At 39.8% G+C, this 27,292-nt stretch overlaps 1 protein-coding gene across 1 annotated transcript in view; it reads left to right on the plus strand.

Annotated features, from left to right (window-relative positions):
• Nucleotides 1-2,715: 2,715 nt before the first annotated feature.
• The window catches only part of LOC147170667 (ephrin type-A receptor 4-like), a 58,875-nt gene continuing 34,298 nt past the window's right edge, over nucleotides 2,716-27,292 (plus strand). Inside the window, exons 1-3 of the mRNA XM_086079968.1 lie at nucleotides 2,716-3,029; nucleotides 4,521-4,588; nucleotides 7,855-8,518. Of these exons, the coding sequence (XP_085936094.1) occupies nucleotides 2,933-3,029; nucleotides 4,521-4,588; nucleotides 7,855-8,518 (829 nt within the window). The 5' untranslated portion in view covers nucleotides 2,716-2,932. The remainder of the gene's footprint in view (nucleotides 3,030-4,520; nucleotides 4,589-7,854; nucleotides 8,519-27,292) is intronic.

The raw sequence follows: 27,292 nt of genomic DNA on the forward strand, positions 1-27,292 counted from the left end.
TTTTCTGGTTGCATCACAACCAAACCTCATTACCATTTACCACTACATGTACAGAAGGCAGGCAACAGCAGCATCCGCGTGAGCTTGAACAAATAAACAATGATGTTGATTATTAAATGAAACGACAGTGATCATTGACATAATCATGACTAATCAGCCAATCTTGGCATATATATTTCAATTTGAAATACAACTCACTAAAGTGGTCTAGTGGGAGTGGTATTGTACTCACCACTGTTGAAATGCACCCGCATTTCGCAGGTTTGTGGGTGTTGTAAAGCCCTGAGTATAATGTACAGTATGAGTTTTAATGGCCCAAAACGGTTCAGGTAAAGTAGTCCAGTGTTTGAAATTCACTTAGTCAAGCAGTCATTTTGAAACATTACCCCTTGACTGTCTGGCAAACAATACCTGAAGTCATCTGGGATGAGCGTCAGCTCACCTGTGACCCTAATGATGACAAGCAGTACAGAACACTTGATGGATGGACACCTTGTAACAATAAAGAGGACAGACTAAAACAAACTGATGGACAGACTAACACAAACATTACGCTTCCTGTTCTGTGCTCTACTGATTGACACTGTAGTACTTCGAAAATGGGCAATACAGCATTACTTTACTGCACCAATTATACTACCGGTGGTGGCCTATGACTTTTGCTCAGTGCTACATTCCCAACACCCCCTACATTCCCTACATCCCTTTAAAATCAATTTTCATTTGTGTGCGTAAAAACATTATCGTTAATGAATTAATTTGTATTGTCACTTATACAGTATAGTACATCGGGGGGGAAATCAGGTTACAAATTACAACCCTGGTTCACGTTCTTCAATGTAGCTGCTGACCTGCTTTCTCTGTTTTTTTCAGCTTCACGAGTCCCCAGAAGTCAATCAATCAATCAATCATAGTTTACATTTTTAACCACTCTTCATTTACGTCTTGTCAGTAATCCACAGGGGCTGAAAAAAGTAACAAGCCCATTTATTTTGCTAGGATCTTTTTTCATATATATATGAAAAAAATCCTAGCAAAATAAATACATAAAGACATAAATAAAGCCATTAATAAGTTATGTATTTATTGTGGTCAAAATGGGTTTGTTACTTTTTTATATATACTTATATATATATACATATGAAAAAATCCTAGCAAAATAAATACATAAATGCATAAATGTATGTATATACACACGCACGCACGCACACACGCACACACACACACACACACACACACACACACACACACACACACACACACACACACACACACACACACACACACACAAGATAGATCAAGCGCAATAATTCAAATACAATAACAATCAGTAAAGATGAACAAATCCGGGGAAAATAAAATGAAAAAATACCAAAGATTGTGCTACAACTTGCTAGGGGTATGAGAGCTTATATAAAAACATTTAAATTTGTGCAAATCTCCATTGTTTTCAAAGCCTTTTGTTTGCCAGAATACATGACTGAAAGAATGTATTGTCTGAGTTTGTTATAGAAGGCAGTAAAGCATGCGTTCTTCCAAGGAATTTACAATATTGAATGTGATATTTTGACATTATCATCTATTTATTATATAGAAGTTATTTTTTCCCCATACTATCTTAAAAATAGGCCAACAAAACATTCTTCCAAGCAATCATGACATCCCCTTTAATTTATTAATGTAATTAATTTAATTTATTGGGAATTAATGCACACAATTAAAAGTGTTTGCAATAACAAATTTACAGAGGGACAGTACCAAAATGGATAACAGTTTTGTTTTCTTTTTTCGAGGTGGGGGGGGGGGGGGGGGCTGCTATCAGGGCACTCATCATAAAAGCTATAAGTTCACATCAATATCTTTCAAAAATCTATTTTCAAATGTTGGGTTTACAGGTTCAGAGTTGTCAGCACACTCAAGTAACATATTCCTGAAAGATCTAATTGAGAACAATAACAAATTATGTGCACTTTGTTAACTTCTGCCACTTTAAAAAGTCAGCTAGCTGCATGCTTGATCCCAAATACCCACAAATGTTTGATACAAAACAACAGCAAGTGATAGTACAGTAATCCAATGTAGGTTCGTCTTCGATCCCAAAATAGTCATTGTCAATTTTACAAAGTGCAATACCGTGTCTTATTAAGGAGGTCACGCTGATGCTTGTTCGTTAATTCAATTTTGCAGGCAGAACAGGCGTCAATATCCCCGCTAGGTGGCGACCTTGATCTGATGGCTCACCTTGGACCGGCGTCTGCGCTTGACTGCTGCCAGACAACAAGCTGGATCAGCACACTGATCTGCTGCATTGCATATTAAGCGTTTTACTTCAATTGGAGGAGGATTATACAGGCCAATGTACGTGTTCTATAATTGAAAGAGTGATTGCTACACACTTTCCTTTCACTGTCAAAGTGACGTGGCCGGAGGTGGCTGAACTGTGCATCAAATGCTTTGTTGACCGCCGGGACAACACTCGGCGCAGTTTATCCTTAAATGTCACTCGGTGATCCGACGAATTTTATGGCTGTGTGGCAATTGTCGCGTGGAAATGTCACCTCACTCCATCTTCGTCTCGTCGCTGCCAACTGGTGAAAAGAGAGTGACTTGTGCGGGGTGTTCGCGCGGGTGGGGGCGAGTTATTTGTGATGACCCCCCCTTCTCCCCTCCATACCTCCACCCTCTCTATCCATTTCCCATTTGGATTGACGGGGGGTGCAAGTCAGTGAAGACCCGCCTCCAGCCTGTGGTGCACCGGGTTGTGCGCCTCTGTTCTCGTGTCCGCTTCTCTCCCTTATTCCACTGGGGAAGAGGGTGAGGGAGGGAGAGAAAGAGAGAGAGAGAGAGCTGGACGCGAGAGAAAAAGAGCAAACAACTAACAAAAAAGAAGAGGATAAAGCTTAAGAGAGGGGATACCGGCACAGTGACACAAATGGCACTCATGGCGGGGATTTTGTTTACGGTTGCTTTTCTTGTTTCTGGGATTTCTACACTTGTTTCTACGTCGCGGACATACCCGCCTAATGAAGGTAAGAGTGGCGTGAGCTAAAAAGTCTTCATTTCGCTCATCTGCTTTCTGTGTGTGTGTTCACCTTTGCGGGGAGCTGCGAATAGTTTAAATGGTGACATTTCACGGTCACGCTTCGTTTGCAACTTTTACACTGCTTTGTTGGAGCAAAAATAAGATGGTCCAACTATAGGCTCCGAGGTATGCCCAACGGGTTATGCTGTTTTGTCAGGACACCGGTTCGGCTTGGACCCTAGACCGAGAACCGAGGAATACTTGGTTGCACCTAAAAACCCGAGGGGGGAATAAATAAATAAATAAATAGATAAATAGATACATAAATAAATAAAACAACTCCAGTGTGTTTCACCGAATAGTTCGGTCGATCAGACAAAGAGGACGTTACGCGTTATTTGAGCTTACAGGTATACATCCGACCAGAATTCTCTGTTGCCGTTGCGTTACATTTGTACTTAATATGGACATGTGACAAAATAGTCATTTCATATTATCTGGTTCGACAATTTGTAACAGAATATAAGGTGCACATGCACGCACTATAAACGCTACTTGAAACATTTTGGATAAAAGTGAGCACCGCTCGGATCGAAGGTCCTCGACTGGTCCGCCGCCTGCTTGCACGGGTCCCGGGAGCCTTGCATGTACTTTTAAAACGTTAAAGCGGAGGCTGTGCGTCACGCTGAAAATATGGAATACCAAAATAAATTGGTGTATATAATACTGGGGAATGTTTTTCATATTTCCATTTACACTTGTAATGTCCAGTAACAAATTAAACATGATGCACGCGGGACACCATTTAAACAAATGTCTACTGTTATTTGTTTAGCATCATCCTACGTGTTCTGCGCATTTTAGTAAAAAAAACAAAAAAAAACAAGCACATCTGATCTGTACAAATATCATTTTTTCGTGACAATTTTCTTGGCACATATTTCATGATTCTGGCTCATTCAAATCAATTTGTCTAGTTAAACGTATGTGTCCAAGTTTAAATAAACTTTTTCGTCATTGACTCAATTTTAAACACGTTTGAAGCAGGTATTTAATAAAAGTGTTCTGCGTGTGTGTGTGTGGGGGGGGGGGGGGGTATGAGTGTCGTATAGTTGGAGACATTTGTTACGTTGAAATAAAATTTTAAATTTCACTACATTTAAATACAATTAATCAAACGTAACATATATATATATATATACATATATATATATATATATATATACATATATATATATATATATATATATATATATAGAGAGAGAGAGAGAGAGAGAGAGAGAGAGAGAGAGAGAGAGAGAGAGAGAGAGAGAGAGAGAGAGAGAGATTCTGACCATACTTTTAACACCAAAAATCAAATAAGTTTTTTTTCCATATAGGCATATTTTCTCCTCTTCCTAACATTGTTGGAGCTCACTGGATTACCTTATACATGCAGAGTTTATGTGTATGACCAGACTCAGAATGAATGCTTATTTCTCCTATTCCTGCTTTCTAGTCACGTTATTGGACTCCAGAGCTGCACAGGGGGAGCTAGGATGGGCCGCCAACCCAACTGAAGGAGGGGTAAGTGTCCTCTTGTCAGAACTTTTCTGCACATCTACTGAATGAAAATGGAAGCGATATTCTCGTTCATTGGCAAAGGATCACTGAATAAATACACGTTTCTCTGTGGGAAATTGTTATCCAGGTGAACTCGATCGGTGATTCATTGGGATTGTAAAGTTTGAGCTGAGATTAAGCTCAAGGGACATTGTACAGAATTCTGAAAACAAAATGATTAAAAACAGTCCTGCTTCATGAAGACTCTCCGAAACCCCCTGTAGTTACCCCTTCTGACATGCTCCATTTTCTCCTTGTTGCCCTTCTCTGTACTGGTCAGAAGAGCAATACTGCAGCAGGCGTCAGGTTTCCTGAATAGACGGTGAATTGAATCGCCCTTTGTGGAGAAACTTTATATCCTTTTCTACCAGAGACTGGAAGGAAGAGGGGGTGGTTTGGTTTGCTGGTAGAGAGAGGGTCTTCTGGAACGAATGAAAATGGGAGAAAGTACAGTGGTGTTCAGCTGTAGCCACTAGATGAGGGGAATGATGGGTGTTTTCCACAATAGAGGGCAGTAGCAACCAGTAGCCATAACCCGCGCTCTAATGAGATGTCTACAGTAAATTTGATGAGAAAAAACAAGACATGTACAGTGATGGTAATGTTGCTGGAAAATAGCCCAATTATGGATAAGATATAGTGCTTGACCTTAATTTGGAATATCCTCCTGCTCAATAGAATGTTATAACCACTAGTCAAATTTGACCATGGGCTCAAATGAACCCTTTAATGTTTTCTGAAAATGAATCCAAATTAGTATCTATTATGTTATTTAATAAATACGAACCCAGGGGAAATGGAATTCCATATGGTGCAGCTGCTGCAGGCTCTGCTTAGGAGCTGTTTTCAGAATGAACTTGGCCAGCGCTGTGCTCATATCCCCCCCCTGCCACTGAATCACAAACAAGTGACTGACAGGGCTCTGACAGCCTCGGCGAGCGCACATTCACAATCTCATTAGAGCCAATGGGTCTTATGCTGCCTTCTCCGTACGATTGGGGAAAGGTGTGGCCTTATCTCGGTTCTGCTTGATTTCCACAACAAAAGTGCACAAAATGACGCAAGCGGAATAGCCTAGAGCTGAGGGGAATGATGGACATTTTCCGCAATCATAGTCACAGATACGTTTTGCACTATGGTAAAGCTTCCAATAAGGTTGTTTATGTTGAGGTACTACACAAATCTGACAGCACAATGGTTATCCTACACTCCTTTGTTATGTTTATTGTCATCATAGTTTTTCAACGATGTAGAGACAGCAGCAGTCTTCCACGCTCATGCTAACTGCCAAATGCACAACAAAACACACAGTTGGAATCCCTGTATGTCTCTGAGTAGTGTTTTGTCAAAAAGGGACTTTTATCATATCTAAAAAAACTTTCCCTGCTCAGATGAAATAAGACAAGTCACGCTTGATAACGTAACGTCTTCTCCTACAATGAGTTCATACCAGCAGTAGTAGACATGAGTGCCTTGGTATCCAACTTCCCATCATGTCTTCAGATATAAAACAGGCACACATTAGAGTATTACTATTATTTCCAAGAACAGCCACATAATTTTTTAGTGTGTTATGAGGTCATGAAGTATCACATTTGTATTTTTTATAGATGCACATTTCCTCTCTCTCAGTCAAGTGAAACCTATTAATATAAATATCTCCATAAGTGTCCATTGGAACCAGACGCGTATTTAGGCCATTTTTTGGGGTGCTTCAACAGCCCCAAACTGAACAAAAGCGCCCCCAAATTTTTAGAGTATATAGATATATTTTTAATGTGTGTTCTTTTTAACAAATTAGAAACTTATAGCTATGATATATACATATAACCTTAGAGTTTAAAAGTATATATTTAAACAACAAAAATGCAGTACACCCCCCCCCCCCATTTGATAGAAAATGGTTTGATCCACCTCGACGCCACCCCCCCCCCCCCCATTACAAGCGGACGAGCGGAACACGTCCTCTTCCTCAGTCCAGTCACATGGTATGTCTCTCGAGTTGGGTGAAAGTGTTCCTTCCTTTTACTAGGATATGTGAAAAGTTTCTTACCTTCTACCACTCAACACCAACACATTATTTTCATTACTAGTCTGCTTTTTTGCTCCTCAATCAAGTTGCTACGTGCTAATGAGGGAAACAAGTGTTAATATTAATGTGTCTAATGTGCTGCTATTGGCTAGCTTACTATAACGTGTGTGGCGTGCTTGCGTGTTGTGTGTGTCTGCACAGAAAAAAAATAGCCTCGTGGAGTAGGACATGGACATAAGGTTGTTTTTCAGCAAACAAAAGCTCCATTTTGTAGTATTTGTATTAAAGACAAGATGTAAAAAGGCAGACACAAACAGTGCTAAAGTCAATTTGTTTTGTTCATATGTTTTATATGTGTATGTACTTCACCCATTGACAGACTTGTACATGCATTATTATTATTTTGTAGATTCAAGCACATTTCTTTTTTTGATGTGTATGTAATGTATGTTTATTACAGACAAGTATGGTAAAAAAAACCAATCATTCTGTATTAAGTTAATATCTGTTAACATATTTTATATGTTGTATGTTTCATTTAAAAGAAAATTTCAAAAACAAGTCGATGGTTAATTTTTGTTAAATCTCACTGCAAACTGTGGGGAGCTGATTTACTCCAGAAACATGCATACTGTCAATGCGTATGTTGAGGAGCTGTTGTATCAAAAATAGTACCCTTCTCAAGAAATTAGGGTTGGGATATGTTTATATTTTAAGTCCTTTTCTCCTTTGTATAACTTTTATTAGATTCGGTTTACTCACTGACTTCTCATGAAATTTTTGGAGCGGGAAGTAACCCCAAACCACGACAAGCTACCTATCACATACCCCCACCCCCCACCCACACCCCACCCCCGTTGTAGTACCCAAGCACCTCTTTATCGCACCCCTAAACCTCTGATCCTAGAATCGCCTCTGATTGGAACCTAACAAGTCTATTTGGTACAATTCATAAAATATACATTAAGTTTGGCCATCAATTAATAGCTCTGCTAAGACTGAAATATTCTCTGCATGTTCTGGGCGTTGAGCAGTTTAAAGTTATGAACAATGAGTGCATAATAAATTAAATTAGTTGAACAGTAACTTATTAATGATCTAAATGTTCAATAAGTGTTAATGAAAATGACCTGTGTATTGGTCAAAAATATGTTTAAAAGCCCATTTGTAACATTTATTGGTTGTGTGCTTTCACCAGTGGGAGGAGGTGAGCATCATGGATGAAAAGAACATTCCCATTCGGACGTACCAGGTGTGCAACGTTATGGAGCCAAACCAGAACAACTGGCTACGCACAGACTGGATTCCTCGCGGAGGTGCCCAGCGCGTCTACATCGAGATCAAGTTCACCCTCCGAGATTGCAACAGCCTCCCTGGGCTCATGGGAACTTGCAAGGAAACCTTCAATCTTTACTACTATGAGTCCAACAACGACAAAGAGCGCTACATTCGAGAGAACCAGTTTGCTAAAATTGATACTATCGCCGCTGATGAGAGCTTCACTCAGGTGGACATCGGCGACCGCATCATGAAACTAAACACAGAGGTGCGCGATGTAGGTGCCTTGACCCGGAAGGGCTTCTATTTGGCCTTCCAGGATGTGGGAGCATGCATTGCACTTGTGTCAGTCAGGGTCTTCTACAAGAAATGTCCTCTGGCGGTGCGAAACCTGGCCCAGTTTCCTGATACTATCACTGGAGCCGATACGTCCTCGCTTGTGGAAATTCGTGGATCGTGCGTGGACAATTCAGAGGAGAAAGAGACTCCAAAAATGTACTGCGGAGCCGATGGAGAGTGGTTGGTGCCCATTGGAAATTGCCTGTGCAATCCTGGGTACGAGGAGCGAAATGCAGACTGCCAAGGTAAGAAACTCAAACATTCTCTGTTTATTGATCAGTCGTTCCACTCGGGTTTTGCATTTATGTTCCCCTCTCTCACTCCCTTCATTCCTTTTATACTTTTAAGTTCTCTTGTCTTGATCCAAATCGTTTCCTCGGCCTCTCATTCAGACGGATATCTTTTGTCGCTGGCCTTCTCGCTGCAGTTTTCTTTTCAGTGTCTGCTTGGCCAATAGATGTAATAATGAGAGTAGATGAAGTAATTAGTGGGCCCACTGTGTTGTGCAATGGGATTTATCCCTTGAGAATGAGTGACTCCAGACAGAGTGTGGGAGCCCTAATGGGACTGCACAGCTTTCGACAAAAAAAAGAAAGAAAGTAGTTTAGAGTTTATGGTTTCGAGCAGGTTTAAGAGGAGTGAAAATATGCAGGCCTGAGATGGGATTGAAATAGTGCTATTTGGTTGTAGGGAATAGCCCTTCGAGGACAATTACTCTTGGCTCAGCTAGCTGTGATCCTCTAATAGGCTGTTTGACGGAGGTCAAAGGTCAGAGGAAAGAATCTCTCAGGTTTTTAATCAGAAGGACAGAATTGCAAGCATGACAATGAACTTTTAGACTAACTTACACATACATAAGCCTTTCAGCCTGTTTTCAGAGAACACTTTCAAATAAAAATGAGAATTTTCACACATTTCTTTTTCAATAAGTTGAAGTTTATTATACTGTAGGTGTGAAACGAGTCCTTGAGTAATTCGAATACCTCGGTTCAAAGTAATGCTCTAGGAATTTACCCGTTTATTTACATTTACACGATCAGGAAGACTTAGTCAAGCCAATCGCAGCAACAATTGTTCATACTATGTAGTGAGATGCGGTGAGAAGGCCAACTTCAAAGCAAATCTTACCGTATCAAATAATATACAGACATAAATGCCTTGGTATGCTTTTATTTTGAAATTGTTCCTGGCAGCGTGTCGCAGCTTAACAGCTGACTTGACTTGTCTTTCTGTGTTTGGGGCTTTTTGCCATCACAAACTGTTGCTACCAACGTCAACAGCGCAACGTCATCCTGAAATCGCATTCAATCGCCAATTAAGGGCGCTCAAAAAAGATGACATATGTAAGGCACCTGTTGCTGGCATTTAGCGGCAGCTATTATCACTTGTGGCTAGCCGCTAGAGTATACAGTATAGCGGCTAGCAGCCGGCACGGCTAGAGTTGTCGGATTACTTTACAATGACAGTCACCGTTTACAGATCTTTTTTAAATTAATAAACCTTACTTAAATGTGCTGTTTTATCCGGCAAAATCGTTTCTGTGATTTAGACGTCACTTCATCTCATAGTTCAAAATCTATGGGGAGAGATTTGTCTAAAATCATACTAATATTTCTAGAGAGTTAAATAGTTTGCTGCTAAGCACAGTTTGAAGTTGAAAAAAAAAGAAAAAACAGTTGGTCGTTCATTATTAAGTGGAAATGTGGTTTTTATCTTGTGTATTTATAATTGTTCTATGAAGGAAAAATATTTATATACTGTATTTTTTTTTAAAAATCCAAATACTCCATTATTCAACAGAATTTACAGTGAGGTATCCGAATACAATTTGATAGCTGAAGACCTATTACACAGGTTTCTTAGATTTGAGTATGCAGCCCGAAAACCAGATTGAGGCAAAGTTTTCAGTTGACAAGACAAAGCACTCTAATTCTGTCAGCGTATTCTACTGGTGCAGCCGGCACAACACGCACTAACTGTTAGTGACTGAAATGCTCAATAAGCACAAGGCCTCAGCAGTGAGGGGTCATAGGCTGAGCACGGGTGATTAACAAGGGGGCAGACAAGGACGCCTCTCCTTATTTATGGGGAGCCTTTATCTTGAACTAATTGCATGACAAACAGGACTAGTGATTTAGGGGTAACGTTGGCTGCTTGGGGAGCCCAGGGAAAGCCATCCAAGTGGTCACAGATGGTTCTGTATGACTACATGTGCTTGTGCTCCCGTACAAAAACCAACTGATTTGAGTTGTCAGAAAGGCTGTTTTCTTCCTGAGAGTGATGGATTGATGGAGAGTTGAAAAGGGAGACCACGACTGGTATTTAGTTACAGACTTTAAATGAATGCTAAATTGCTTTCACTGGAATTTGGTCACTTCAACTGAAAATGAGAACCTCTGCCTCGTTCCTGAGTGCCCCACTTTGCTCAGCCTCTAAATACTACTGTAAATCTCTTTAATTTCAGAATAGAAAATACCATACACACTCCAAAAGGCAATAAAGGATTTGGAAACCATGATCGTATGAAGTATGTGGCCTTGTTATAGTTGCAGCCACTTTACTGGCAGCATTGCTTTTCAAGCCAACATATCCATTAAGGCCTATATCACGGCATTACTTTCAGTATATTTAAGTTGGCTGTGCCATTCTTTCTTTGCGTGCCTAATAGCTATCTACGAACATCTTAACATTTTTATTTAGGTAACTTAATGCTTTTTGTATGTTTGCTTGTGCTCAAGTGACAGAAAGGTTGAAAGGCACTCAGTCGTTCCATGCATTGATAAGCTGTGTAACTTTTATGAGAGAATCACTTCACTTCCATTTGACAGAAGGGTTTGAAGTTCATGTGGTTTCAATCTTCATTCGGGGTTGATACCAATTTTATATTTGTGAACGTGTATGTGTCAGGTTAACCGTATTTGTTGGTCTCGGGTTCCCAGCGGAGGATGAATGGGCTTTCTTTCGTCATTGTTTGGGGGCAGCGTCAGAGCTCATTGGGATTGGTGAGAGGGAGAGAGAGAAAGTGAGAGAGAGGGGGGGGGGCATGTAGGAGTTGCATTCTCCACCCCTGGCAGAGGTCAGAGGTGATCCCTTCGTGCATCCATCTTAGCACTGTGTCTGACAGGGTTGCGGATCCAGGATTGATTAAGACATCAGGGTTTTGACAGCTGTGAGTGTGTGTCTGTGTTCAAGGTGGGCCGAGTGTGCTGAGGGTGTCGCCTATAGGCTAAAGCGAGAGGGGCAACCGGGGCACGGAGGTCCAAGGGGCCCCTGATTAAAAAAGAGAGGACTCTGTATGTTTGCATTTGGGATCCCTTTCCCTGCTCTGTTGTGCAAGGGTGGGGGGTCAGGGTGTCCTCTCGCTCCTCATCTGGTGACGGGGTTCCTACTTTTGGACGGATGTTGATGTGCTGGTGGGGTGAGGGGAGATTAGTGGACTACATGTGTCACTCTGGAGAGGAGAAGGATGAAGTGCTCTGGCAGCAATTTGGTTTCTGCCCCATCATCATCGTCATCATCTTCATCATATTTTGTCTGTTTTTATCAAAATGAATACGCTTTCTTGTGTTTTTATCAGCTATTTATTTCCAAGTTGCATTTGTCTGTCTGTGAGTTTGTTGTAGACAATATGCTCTTAAAGCGTGAAGGTGACAGACACTTAAAATACATTTTCTCCCTTTTCAGTCTAAAGAGACCGCAAACAAACCCTAAGAAGCATCTTACTTAGCAGTGGTGAATGCCGGTCAGAGTCCGTCAGCAATAAGTGTCCGTGCGGAAACACGAAATATTAGTTCCGGAAACTTCCAGGTGCAGCAACTATGTTTTTGAAAATTATTAAAATAGCTTCGACGCATGCATTTTTTCGTCGACCCAACCGACTTTGTCGACTTTTTCCCCTAGCCCTACTTATGTCTCCCCATTTAAAGAACGGACCTCTTAAAATAAATGTTTATTCTTATTATTTGATCATAGTAGCTGTTTTTGCATTTTGAAATGCGAATTGTTTTAATTATTTTTTATTTTTTGAGGAAGCAGTGGTGTGATTTTGTTTGATAGATGGCCAGTCTTATCTGCAACAGCCAGTCATGGTCTTGCTGAAAATAATGTTGCGTACGCAGGTTTATACGCGATGGAAACATCAACGTTGGTGTGCTACACATTTTTCAAAGTGAAGCTCCCAATATTTATTTGTTTTCTTTTGTATTGTGTACTATGACAAGTCATGTCTAAAATATGTACGTATATTTGTAAATAATGAGAGCGGAGGACACTGGCATGTCACAGAATGGCAAGTGAGGAGGGACATATTTCATTTGAGTCTTCAACTAAACAGCTAATTTAATCTGTTTTATAAAATAAATTGGAAGACTCAAACTCTTTGGACATATAAAATTAAGTTTGATTTTGTTTTCCTCTTTTTCTTTTAATTTCTGCTGCAGACATCTGTTGAACTAGATCGCCCGTTCAAAGCAATCTTAGCGCATCCTCCATATTGGATGTGGCAATTGTATTCGTTATCAAATCAACGCATACTTTCATAAGATTGAGTAAGAATGACATAATACAATCAAAAGCAATGGTGCTTGTGAACGAGGCATCTTCACAAAAACATTTGTAGCGAGGAGGAACTGATGATGATTACTCTATATTCATGATGTCCTTCACCACACTAATAATGTCTTAATGACCGTAGAAAGCTAAACAACCGTAGAAAGCTAAACGCGGAAATCTTGTCTGCGTGTTGCGTTTAGTTCTTGGTATGTGTAAGGGAGTAACTCTGTCCACTCACACATGTAAACTGGTTAGCACGAATGTTTTAGAATCCGAAATGTGTTAAATATGGATTTGGGTTTATCAATTCAAACTCATAATTTTATTTAGCCTGATAGCCGTGGTGGCTTTATGCAAAGAAAAGCCTCAACAATCTATTTCTGTTCTGGAGTCCTCACAAATTAACAATTAGTGTCCTTGTTTGTATTCATTTGGTCTCCTGTTGCATTTTCCCTTTTCATGTGTCTCTCCTTCCAAGCGACCTCCAGTTTCAGATGCCATTAAGGTCTTTTTTTCTGTTTGGCTGCTTTGATTTTACATGCACTCAGTTCTGGCTGTCCTGGTGGTTAAGGTTTGTAAAACCGAAGTGGGCTGAATAATGAGATTAGGGCCCAACCGATTAATCGGCCGCCGATTATATTCGGTCGATTATTGCCCTTTAGGCATCTGCCAAAATAATCGGCCAATTGGGCCAAATGGCCTATTAGTTTCCGATGCTGTGAAAGTATCCTGAATGCACCATTTTGCTTGCGTAGCATTAGCAAATAGCAAGTGTGTAGAGTGTGTTATTCTGGTTATTCTGTTGTCCCAAAGCGTCCTTTAAGCTGTTAATGACACTCAACTTAACTGTAAAACTAAACACACGACAATAAGAATTACAGCCACTGTACAAAACATGTTTGTTTTTTGTTTTTTTAAACATCGCTGGCCTAGCGCTAATGCTAAAAGTGAAGGGAGGATCATATTCAAATGCTAACGGATAAGCTAGCATCAACTGTATATTCACACACAAATGCTGTGGGAACACATACCCACATGTGAAATAACACTACGCAAAGGCACAAATTCTTCCCAATGTGTGAAAAACGAGTTATTTTAATATAATTCAATTGTAACTTTCTTCTGTACTCAATATATATATATATATATTTCAAAATAATCGGCAGATGAATCGGTAATCGGTATTTTCTTCTGCCAAAAAACGGTATCGGCCTAAAAAATTCATATCAGTCGGGCCCTAAATGAGATTACCTTCATTGTTGCAAGAAAGACAAGACCATGGAACATCATCACCTGTCACTGTCTCCACAAACACAATGTGGGAGTGTGCACAAAAACCTGTGCAATTGTCCAAATGCCAGCCAAGTCATGTTCAAGCATTTTTCTACATACTAACATCTATCCTCTCATATCTAAAACTGGCATATTGTATAATGTAGTCAAGTGGGCACATATTTGGAAATATGCATCGCAAATGCACACATTAGTATGCGTTAGCACACCCGCATAGACACTGAGAGCAGAACGGAGCCCAGCAGAGTGGAGGTGAATGTACTCATCACTCACCCTGCCACCAGAGAGGCTCATTTTGTGCCGCTGAATAGACACAAGGGATCAACCAAGCCAGAGCAGGAAAAAACAACAGATGTTGAATGGAAGACAAAACCTTTCACATAAAATCCTGCACTGTCCCTAAAATCAGGAAAATAGTATTTGGAAATTGTTTATCGCACCCCCCAAAAAAAGTCTGCACCCCTAATGCGCATATCCTTGACTGGTGAAAAGGAGGAGGGGCGGTACGAGTGCGGGTGGTAATTCAGCTATCATTAGCTGAGGTGCTGAAATGTTTTTCCTGCATGGGATGCTGTCCTGCAGCATTTGTTTCCTTCACAGTTCCTGACACTCACCACCCTCTCTTTCTGCTCGCGGTGCCCTGTTAAGGGCAGGAAGCCATTGGTGATGGAGCGTGACCCGAGCTGATGGCTTTGCAGCTCCCACAGCGCTTGCTACATAGCATACAATGTGCATATGCTGCCAAGTATAAACATATTTGGCTTAGGCTACATTATTCCAGAAGTACAAAAAAAGGAATTCTGCTCAAATGGCTTTGCAAAGATTTCATCTTATGCCTCTCATTCAAAGCACACTGGTGTACAGATAGCTTAATTAAAAAAAAAGAAGGGGGGTTTTAATTTGTTGAGTTTTCAAACAAACTCATCTTTTGAAATAATGAAAATAGAAGTTCCATAAAATTTTCAATAACTCTATTTACAGATATATTTTAACATAGCAAGTGCAAAATAAAAAATCCATATAAAGAGATGAAAAGTTAATATTTTGTCCAGAATTCATTTGATAACTTCATTATTTTTTCCATGTGGTACAATTAATACTTTAAAAAAATAAATTTTCCACTTGCTGTCGGCTGAAGATGACATCACGTGTCCTGAGGATTTTAGTCACGACTAAACACAGCTCAGCTGTTTTCTGGGTTTGGTCAGTAAAGTGAGCCATGAAGAATTAGTTTTTAATGGTATTAATTATACATGAAAAATAATGAAGTTATCACATTAATTATAGACAAAATATTAACTTTTTACTACTGAAAATGGCTCAATGAATCAAGTGTCCCTTTAACAGCTCAACTTAAAAATAAAAGGTGTCAAATAGTTCTTTTTTTTTAATTAAAATGTATATTTATCTCTAAGATCAAAACATCTCTGTTCGATAGCAACTGGTGTCACTTAAATCTTATTAGATGCGAGGTAAATCCCAAATGGAACTGAAATAGTGCTTACATCTACGAAATCCCATTTGCTAATAGGACCTGTGCGTCGTGACAATACCACATGGACAGCTCAATGGCGTCAACATAATACATCATTCATTGTGCTTTTGTTGGACAGGGCTGTCCCAAAGTGCAAAATCCAAGTAAAATTAAATATACAATCACATTAAGGAGAGTGATGAGACTCCTGGGTCATCCTGTAAAATAAACCTTAAAAAAAAAAAGGACGGAATGAAGATCTAATCATCCCTGAATAACAAGTTACTGTCTCACTGTCATCATTTGCGTTTGTGCTTGCATAATTTCCTGTCAGTCAACTAGACTAATTGGCAAGATTGCATTTTTATGCAAAACAGTTCCGCCTACAAAGACTTATTAGCACATCACAAATTTGACAACTTACATGATGGATGTTTTTACTCAGGCCCTAGCTCGGCATTTGCTGTGGAAACATCAGAGAGGGGAAGAAATACGTCACAATTTCAATCTCGTCTCCTCTCCTCTCGCCCATCTTTTTGAAAAGCATCCTCTTTGAAGCTCATGATGGGAAGGGAGAGCGATTAAAGCAGTCAGCAAGCAAATTAGCATGTCAAAAGGCCCGAATCAATACCCTGGCTGTACCATCACAACCCGGCAGTTCTTTCAATCCCCCTTCAATGCCGTTCCCCCATTCCTCCGGCTGTTTTCCTCCTTCTCCCTCCATTTTATCCCGCACTTGTGCACACTCTCCTCCTTGCTCCCTTGCCCTTCTCTTTCTCTTTAGCTCACTTTAAATTTCCCTACCTCCCCCTCCTCCGCTAAACCCTTTTCTCCCTCAGTTGAGAGGTGGCAAGCAGAGAAGGTGTTTATAAAGTGAGATGGACTGATGTATAGGCAGAGAAAGACGGACAGAATGAGGAAGAAGTGGATGGCCATCAAATGGGCATGGGCTATTTTAGAAAGCAGGCCCCTGCCATCGTCTTTGTTGCCGAAAAAGGAAGAACAGGCCTTTCTTGCCAGGAAGAGCCGAGACGATGGATGATGGAGATGGAGAGGCAGGGAGGGAGGGAGACAGAGGGACAAAGAGAAACAAAAATCACAAGAGGAAGTGAAGTGGATAGAGATTTAGTTCCAGTCTGACAACTGTGCTTTTTCTGTACTTGAGACGTTGGTTCACTATTACACCTACATTTGCCTGTGGCCTCGGTCAAGCTGTTACCTAAAGCTCATGCATACACTGTACAGTTTTAGAAGTGGCTTTAAGTGGTTTTAAATTTCAGCGCACACTGTATGAGTAAATCACCTGCGACAGAAAGTCAAAGCTAAAGATGGATGTGGTCACGTTGAGCGGCACCATGACTGCTTACACTGTACATTTGCGTGGCTGGTGTGCCACAGAGTGTTTCAACCTGTTGCTGACATGTAAACAAAAGACAAAGAAATTTTTTATTTTTCTGTGGATTTGGAACGCTAATTCACAGCAACAAAACAGTGCTAACATGTTTACCTTGTCATGTGTGCCTTAGTCAGTGCAAAGAAAATAAAATGTGCATATAGGCAAACACCAATGCCTAGTATAACATAATTTCTGTATCGTGCTCAACCCATTATGCCCAGCTTGCTTCCAAGTCATTATCCTAGCGATTTGATTAGCATTTGTAGTGTTGTGACAGTGTTGGGAATAACAGCGTTTAAAATAATGGCGTTGGTAACTCTGTCCTTTTTTTTATTTATGTTTTTATAAACGGAGTAATCTAACTAGTTATTTTCTTCATATTTAGTTATTGTTATTGTACGTGAAATGCGTTATGTTACAATTGATTTATTAGTTTCAAGGCTCGAAATAAGCTTAGGTTGCGCAGTCGTGAGCGCCTTCACGGAAGTCCATTCATGAAAGTGTCTTTTGTGCACAGTTATAGGCACTGTTGTTGTCGCACTTTGACAGCTGGAATGCATAGTGACTTTTATTTTGTATGTACCGCGGAAAGCGTGTCACGATGTATCTTCTTTCACAATGAACATGTTAGCATTATTAGCAAGAGTCACGTCCCTAGCCTAGAACTGATTAAAAAATTTTTTTATAAGACTGACGTTGGTCAAAATAACATTGCTAGAGATTTGCCGAAAAACGACTGCCATGAGGAGTGATTTACTGACAATTCTTTTCGGGACTTCGCAACTCCACAAGCACCATGACAACTCTGAAAAGAAAGATAAGTAATAGCGACACATTCGTGAAACACTCGCCAAGTAGTGTAATTAATAGCGCCAACAATTGTATTTCTCTTAACCGTCTGTGCAAGGACTGTCTGCAAATTACATATATTAGGATGACATATGTGTGCCACAAATCACCATATACCCAGCATTATTTATTTATTTATTTTATTCTGATTGATGTTGTAATTGGCTGTAGTAGAATGTAATATGATATCTTTCATTATAGAGTGATTCACAAAAATCTATCAAAATATTCAATAAAAACACTCTTTATAGCCTGGACATAATGTAAATTCCTTAAAAATAATAATAATAATAATACAAAATAAAAAAATAGAAAATTATTTGATATACAACTTTTTTTTTTAAGTAGTGCAAATAGTTACTTTGCCAGGTAACGAGTTACTATTATGAAGTAATGCAATTACTAACATGTATTCTAACTCTACTTTTTTGAGTAAGTAATGAGTAACTATACCTAATTACTTTTATAAAGTAACGTTCCCAAACCTGGTAGTTGACATCATAGACTGTATCAAACTAGTGTCCCAGTCAGTGGGATATGAGGCAGGAACTAAGCAGGCCAACAGCTCATCAGACGCATGGCCAACTTTCACTCAAAGTCTGACAATAGGAGGGTGATTGCAAACACCTTGAAAATGTTACATCCCTCAGTGTCTCTTTCTTCTGCTGATTTCTATCTTGAGCTCTCCTCATCCTTCGCCGGTGATAGGTGGTGGTCTTCGCTACTCTTCCGTTGTCATCCGTTTCCCTCCAGGGCACAGATTCAGTGGCCAAATCAAAGGCTGCTCTGTGGCAATCAGTTAGGTCTTATATGACAAAAAAAAACTTGCAATAAAGGGCTGCTCTGTAATCTGACGGGCCCTGGCACAGGACACAGGATCCATTTTAATGAACTCAGACCCCATTTATAATCACGGCAGGGGTTGCAAATGGTACAGTGGTTAATTATCCCAGGATTTGAATGCAAGGTTGTTTTAGGATGCAATTCATAACCTAATCTAATCACCTTGTTAAATCAGAGTGCAAAGTGCATTTGGTGAGATGCTGATTTAACCTTTTATCAGGCAAGGCACATTAATTTTGTAATATTTGTGGTCGTTCCAAATGCACCCCAATGCCTCACTAACTATATGAGCCAGTAACTGATTACCCCCAGTCATTCATTGAGGAATTATATGAAATATCTAAATGCATAAAATTAATATTTAACCAGGGGTGGGCATACTGTCAGTATTCCATCAGTCCGTCACTGATAGACGCCTGTTTTGTCTTCAAATGACGTGAAACTCTCCGTCTCTGTCTTTTGTTCGTCAGTGTAATCGTCACTAACCAGGTCAAGTAGCGACGGACCTCTTAGTCCATCACTGACGGACGCCTGTTTTGTCAAACACTGACGAATGACGCACTAACAAAATGCCAACCTCTGTCTGACGGCCTTAAAATGGTGGGAACGAAGACATGACAGGAGCGTAGTTAAAATAAAATGACAGACTGACGATTACAGTTCAACTCAGCTTGAAAAAATGACGCACTGACAATGACAGGAAGGTGGCCAGGGAGCTGACGAATGACGGACCAGCAACATTTTGTAAATTCTCCACCTCTGTATATATAACTACAGTATGTCTGTTAGAGACCATCTATTATCTATCCTTACTCCACAATGAACATCTACCACACATAATGTACCAATATAGATAAAAAATATATATTTTTCCTGAACAAATATACAAAAAGAACTATTTGTTGTTGCAGATTAATTTGGTAACCACGTACTCAGTAATTCTTTAACAATCCTACTGAAGTTGACTGAGTATTAATATGAGTATGTATTTGCATGCATAGGATAGTGTAGATGTGTAAGGTGCATTAACACACCTCGGGGTTCCCTGTGCTTTGCACCCTCTCGACAGGTAAGCTGAAAATGTAATTTGGAAAATGTGTAGTGTTCTCAGCACTGGGGATCCAAAGCTGCAGATCAGTGACCAGAGGCAGAGGTGTGTCCATGCGGGGGCACGTCTCTGGGATTAGAAACCATGATCCCTTCTGATCCTCAGTGAGCTGTCAAATACTGTTGGAAGGGGAAGAGGAAAGCCACAATCCCTCGCAGGCACACACTATGTAGAGCATAAGGGATAAAGAGAAGGAAAAATAAAAAATGATTATGGATGAGAGTCAAGAAAAGCAAAAGTGGTTGAATATACAACAGTTGCCTATAGATGTATTGAAGAAGAGGCATATGTGTTAAATGGAGGATGTGTGCGGAAGGAAGACTAGACAATGATGAATGGACTTCTGTCTAGTTGGTCTGATAAATGGCTGGGGAGGTGAAAGGTGAAGTGGGGGGGGGGGGGGGGGGTTATGGGTATTGATGGTGATTGCTCTCTGAACAAGCCTGCTGTAGTCGGGTCATGACCTACGGTGGCTGCGGACGATATTACTGTCACTGCCGCTACCTGTACCAAATAGTGTACACAGCACATGCTTCAGACTCTTATTTTAATGTCAGTGAGGCAACTGGACTGCCTTGATTAGATCAGGAATCAATGGACTGTAAATCTGAGATTTTGGTTGAAAGAATAGGGAGACACCAAAGCATGGCAATTTGGTCCGGACTTTTTACATGTTTCCTGTTTACATAAAATGAAACACATAATGGTCCCAAGATGGTGATTTTTTTGGGGAGTATTCCTCTTATTATTTTATACTTGATAATATGTGTGATATACTTTTGTACCCTTTTTACTGCACTTTACAAGAATGTGCCTTCAATTTTGTTGTACAGTATCTGCCGCAATGACAAATATTGTTGTAATTCTGCCACAGCAAATTTGGGCAAGGAGCATCCAGCAAAGTTTGTTCTATAGATGGATGCTCACATTACAACAATTTAGACAACAAATTTAACATGCATATTTTTCAGCGTGGTTGGGTCTCCCTAAAAATGCAAGTCCAATAATCTGTAATGCTACCATAACTTTACAACCAATTATGCAAAATATTATTTCCAACCTTGTTTTTGGTGCACTTCTAGTGGTGCTCACTGTCTTACTTGAACACCTTTATCTGACCACTATTTGTGTTTCTCAGATTAAAGATAATACAGAGTATTAAGTAATAAGTAACTCAGTCCGCTGCAAGGACACGTTCAACTAACCAGAAGTTAGGGTGGGAAAGAATAAACCCACTAGCAAGTTGAAGGTGACACGACACGCATTATCAGCAAACATTGGAATGTACACACACACACACACACACACACGCACACGCACACACGCGCACACACACTGTATAAACCTTGTACCTCCAAATTCAGAAGACCCCAAAAACAGTTGTTTTGTTTGTTTAACCATTAACATTGCATTGTCAAAGAGAACAAGCCATTTTCAACACTTTAGATTGGTCAACATGTGGACTGACCAAAACTACAGATTTGTTTAAAAAAAAAAGAAGAAAAAAAAAGACAAATTGTGATATATGAGGTTTCTGCTCCACACCAGTGATATACACCCACCCACACATGCATCAAGTACCATTTTAGTCAGAATATTGTTTCCACAGCAGCAATGACCTCAACCTTTTCAGTGAAAGAGAAAGATGAGGTTGGTTGACATCAAGAGAAGTCAAAGGTTACAGCCATGACAGTGAAGTCATTTGGGTTGTCATAAACTTTTGAGGAACTAATGATCCAGGACAGACTTCAGGTACAACGGGTAACACATGCATGCACACGTAGCATATACTGAAAGGATGTCACTTCGTGGAGACACACACGTTCCAGTGCCACAATGGATTGCGAAGTGTACACACCCCCTCAAGCACACACACACACACATGCACAATGGAAGGTGTTTCGAGTCCCCAGACAGGCTGTCGTCTGGCAGCTCCACATAGATTTACCTAAACAAATAGCTTAAAAATACACATTTTCATCTATAAGTCAACCTATGATGTACGAGTCACTGATGTTGTCAAACATGTCTACTCAACTGTTGACAATGACATTTTGTTTTATGTGTTTTTTTTGGTCAGGTTTTAGTTGTGACTGCATGTGTATGGTTTCATTGAAGTGTTTGTTTTCAAGCAGATGCATTGCTGTATACAATTTATTATTTTTAAGATGCTTAGTGTGGCGATTTTAGTTATTTGTTTTTGTTTGATATGCTATTGCTAACACTGCTGTAAAGTAGGTCAAATTGTGAACATGCTAGGTATCGACATGATCGTACTGACTACACAGGAGGTCACTTGCATCAATCATACAGTATATTGATCGTGTTTTGTATGACAGACACTACAACGTTTGCAGTTTGCTCTTGCGCACATGGCCAATAAGTCTGTAATATGATTTAGAATTAGTTCAAATAGAAATGGAACCATTCAAAAGTTTGGAAGCACAAGATGTATCCAAACTTTGGACTGGTACTGAATGTGGACACATATTGAACGTGTTTGTTGTTAAGCAAACACATATGATAGTATGATAGTAGCAATATAATAAACCCAAGTTGTTTTTTTGGAACACTTTCATGTGTTCCAACGGAATTTTTATAGTTTGTGCACTGTGCAGTATTTAGGTTGTATCAATTTACAGATTGATTAGACTTTGTACAATTTCAGTTACTAATGTCAATGCCATCTTTTAATGTGATTGGCTAGAAGCTTGAAGTTATGTACTGTAATTTGTTTGGGTGTCAAAATATAAACATCTCATTTCAAGGTTATTATAGTTAACAAAAAACAATGAAATTACTGAGTGTGTTTAAAAAAATAATAACTAACTGAATCTACCATTTACGTTTATAAAGCTAATTAAATATAATTATAGTGAAAATGTCGTTTTCATCTTGGTCAGGCATGTATGATTACACTTTTTTTCAGATTGATACCAGTATGAGTATTCATTCGAGTACTCTCTGATACAGAATGCCAATACCTCTAGTACTTTTGATGCATACATTTTCACTTCACACAACAACAAAACATTTTAAACAAAACATTTCTTTCTGACGCCGATGATGATTCGCGTGTATCAACTGCCGCTGTTTTGCGCCAACTATTGCCAAGGAAGTCTTATTCGGTCAGCTTTTTTTTGCTTTAAGTATTGGTGGCTGGTATCAGCAGTAGGGACGTAACGATAACAGCTATATCGTGATATTGCGATATTAAAATTGCCACAATATCGTCGTCACGATATTAAAAGCAGCACATCTTTTAAAAAAGTCAAGTTGATTTCCATTTGTGTAGTTCTAGCACCTTCTGGTGGCTAGTTTTTTTTAGTTCAGTTGAATTTTCATACGGCATGTTTTGGCCCTTCTATGTTTAAAATCCACGCTAATGGTCAGATGAAGGGGAATGTAATATGCTTTTGAATCTAGTCAATATGTGGAGGAACTCAATGTGTGCGTGCATTAGCAAGTAAGTGCCTCAATATTAAGTGTTATTAGAGATGTATGTTGTTTATGTGCATTGCTGTTATGTACACAAGCACAATATTGTGCTTTTTTTTTCTCTTACAATATTGCAGCCTTTTTTAATGACGCCATCCTTCCCACAATATTGTGATAATTATCGTATTGTGAGTTTTATATTTCGATAATATCGTATCGCGACATTTGGATATCGTTACATCCTAATCAGCAGCCTCCAGAAGTACCCGATACCTAAAAAACAAGCCTGATTCTGATACCTGGTATCGGTACTCACTCATCTTTAGTTAATTAAACCTACGGTACTCTAAAACTACTTAAAACTAACTGAATTTAAAAACCAAAAGCCAAAACAAATAAAAGCTAACTATGAAAAATCAAAAACAAATTCATCCTTGCTCATATGTGACTTTTTTCTTTTGTATTTGGAGATTGTAGTGATTTGTTATGTTATTTGTGCTGCAGCTCAACATGTGGCTTACATTTGTTTACAGAACTGGATATGAGGCCCCTTTGAGAGTGGCTTCCTATCACTTCCTCTTGCTCTTACCTATTCTTAGTGTGTATTTGTGTGTGTTCTCACACATCCTCCCCTTTCCTGCCCCATTCTCCTTGACATGCTATGAGTTGAGCAGTTTGGCTGTCTCCATTGTTTAGTGGTGTGTCCCCGAGCATAACCACATTTGCATACTCATTTACCTCCCACCTTTCTGTTTGGTTTGTTTACGATAAATTCAGATCCAGCTCTTTTCATTGTAAACAATGTCAGGAAAGCATCCAGCTCTACTGCCTAATCAAACACACATGAACAAGTTGTTCACTCCCCGGAGATCATGCTGCAGATAAATTGCATAAAGACAATACTAAATTTCTGTGCCCTCGGCTGCCCTCGTTGGACTTACTGTATATGACTTGCACACTCTGATCATTATCAGATGAAGCTGAAAGGGTATATCAGATATTTTCTATCACATCCCATTCTAATGTGAATGTGTGTAGACTCTGTCTGTGTACATGGCCCTATCTTTGCCTTGAATTATACAGGCCATGATACACCGCAGTGTACATTGCAGTTCATCAAGGGCCCTTCTTCAGTTGGTGTGACAGGTTTAGGTGGCAACCGCCCGAGAAAGTCTGGCATAGATGCAAATGTAGAATCAACCAAAGATGCTTCTGTTTGCTAGCTTTTTAACAACGGCTGTTCTCATCCTTCGAAATCAAGTCTCTCCTCATCTGTTTCTTTCTTACATTCACCTTCTGTGCCTTGGATTTTAAGGTGTGGTCTCTCTTGACCATTCTCAAGAGGTTGGGTGGAATACTTCAGATTTTTATGATAAGGCTATTGTACTCATTTTCTTCCTTAGTGCCAGGCTATAGAGGAGTTGAAGAGGAAGTTAAGGTCTACGTGTGCATACAAAGGTGGAGTACTTGGTATGCAGGAAGTCTTCCTAACAATATTTCATTATTATTAAAATTATTTTTACAGCTTTATGCAATCCATAGAATACAAAATGAGTTGGCTCTCCAGCGCATTTGTCATAACATAACCACAAAGTACATGCTTGGTATTCAATTTAAATACAATATAGAATATGTCACTGCTATTAAGATTTTTTTTTTCAAATTCTGTGTGAGGGTTTACATTTGTTTGCAAATTTTATTCATACACCCTCATTGGGGTTCTGTGATTTGCATTTAAGCAGGCATTTTAATCAGGGTTGTTGGTTGGCACTTGTGTGATAAATTGGTCCTGCTGCAATCACTTATAAATCATTTGACAGGAAAAAAAAATACTGGCACCCATTGGACCTCCTGATGCTAGCCAACATCAGCACAACTTTGGCAATTATCAACAGAATATTATTAACATTGTTAACCTCACTGTCTGTTGTTGTTGGCCTTCATTAGCGCTGGTATTAATATCATCCGCGTTAATGACTCATTAATTTTGTATCTTATAAGATATGAGACATTTTTTGCCGCCAGGTCAAGGTTAAGACGTGTGTTGAAAGTATCATCAATCACGGTGATCAGTTTCGGTGACCGTGTGTCCCTCATTCATCACACTGATAGGTTTCGCCGGCCGTGTGGCTGCAAGTCGCCGTCAGGGCCGGAGGCAATTAATAACCCCTTGTGACAGAATTAATGAGTTAACCTGCTCCACTCTCCTGCTGCTCCTCTGACAGATGCTAACATTCAGCAGCTAGTCGTCCTCACTAATCCCCACTACCAACCAGTGGCTCAGGTTGGTGGATGTGATTGTTGTATGTCATCCATCTGTGTCAAAAAAAAGACAGCACACTCTCCCAAGATTTAGTGCAGTTTGTTAAACCCAGACAGGAGTTGCCGCCAGAGGATAAACAAAACACTTTTCAAACAGGAATCTCATCTGCTTTCCACCTGTAGGAAAATGAGTAGAAGTCACAAAGACAAAGAGAGATATGGCATAAAGTCCGCTTGAATAGAGCGTGGTGGCTTTTCGAGAGCAGAGGCTCTCCTTGCCCTCGAGTGCTGAAAACTGATCGCTCCTTCTTTTTTGAAAGAGCAGCTTTGTGTGAAGACGCTTCTGACTGCCCTTCTGAAGAGCGCTCAGTGTCTGTTATGACTGAAAACAGGTTTTCAACACCCAAAAGAAGATGAATCACAGTCATGAAAAAAGAATGGCAACATTGCAGTTTGAACTTAATTCTCTTTTTATCATAAGAGAGGCTAGGCTAGAGCCAGCTTATATAGTGTTGTGCGCTGGGTTTTATATTCCTGCGTTCTATTGTTGCATAGGTTTTCTCTAACGCTTTCAGTCCCTGGTGTATTGAATACTTTTGTTGTGTAGGCAGGAGAAAAGTTTACCCGTACTTTGCATGCAGGTCATTCAACGTGGGCTTCCATTGGCGAGTGTGTAGGTTGATGTTTTATTTGGAACACGTCACTGTTCAAAGCCTGCTGTGTAGGCTGCTGCCACACAGGACAACTTAGCTGGGTTATAGTTGACTTGCTTGTCTATTGCTGTCAACATCTTTTTCTTAGTTTTTCTGGTCCATGCACCATTGTTATAAAAATGTTCTTCTCCACATGCAGTGCAACTAATTACGAGCAGACGCACCCCAATCACATGAACAAAACTACTCATTAAATACCTCAAACCATGCCCTCCTTTCCTCCAAATGTGCTTTATTTGACAAACAATTGGGATGTGGATGTGGTGGGAGGAAGCTTGAGAAAAGAGAAAAGATGAGGACTGAAAAGGCTTCTGGGGGAGAAAAGGGGAAGAATGTGATGTCCCACACTATGTGGGATTCCATCCTTTGCCTTTTCAGAATAGAGTAAGTCACCAGTCTTTTGTCCGCCTTTGATCTCTTAGCTTAGGGATTTGGCACCTGACAAACCATCTCTATCGAAAAGGAATCCTGCAGAGAGAAAGCTTACAAGAGAAAGAAAAGTACAGTGAGAATTTAGACAATGACTGAGCAAAAACAATAAAAAATGTGTTTATGATTTTGAGAGTTGACAGGGTGACCTCTTTTGTCAGACTTAAAAAATACAATAAAATACAAGATTGTTGTTGCGCACTAGTATTTGTGCTTGCATATGGGTTTGCCACGTTGGCCCGGACAGTAATAAATCCATCGGCTCTTCAGGGAGATATTTCTCTAAGGCCACATTTTCTTAGACCACCCACTGCTGCGGTTCTCTTTCCTCACATACGCTCCCTGTCCTAATAGGAAGCAAATTCCCCAGCTTTACTTAGACATCAACCTCTCTCTTTCCTTTCCTGAAAAACTTTCTGCAGGGCAGATATTGCTGTAAACAAGCCCGCATATGTTGACATCACATTTTTAAACATATTTTAAAATATCCAGGATTTAAAAACCACAGAAAAATGATGCCAAGCCATGACTGATGGCTACCAGATTTGGATGGTGGGGAAAATATTCTCAAATAGCCAGTGGGGGCTCAAGGATCAGCTTAATGATTGAAGAGCAAAAAAATTCATCAAGCGTGCACAGTTTGAGGTATCCTGCCCTAAAATT

This window comes from Leptonotus elevatus, chromosome 7, assembly GCF_054856555.1.
Source record: "Leptonotus elevatus isolate MCC_2025b chromosome 7, RoL_Lele_1.0, whole genome shotgun sequence".
Classification (NCBI taxonomy): Eukaryota; Metazoa; Chordata; class Actinopteri; order Syngnathiformes; family Syngnathidae; genus Leptonotus; species Leptonotus elevatus.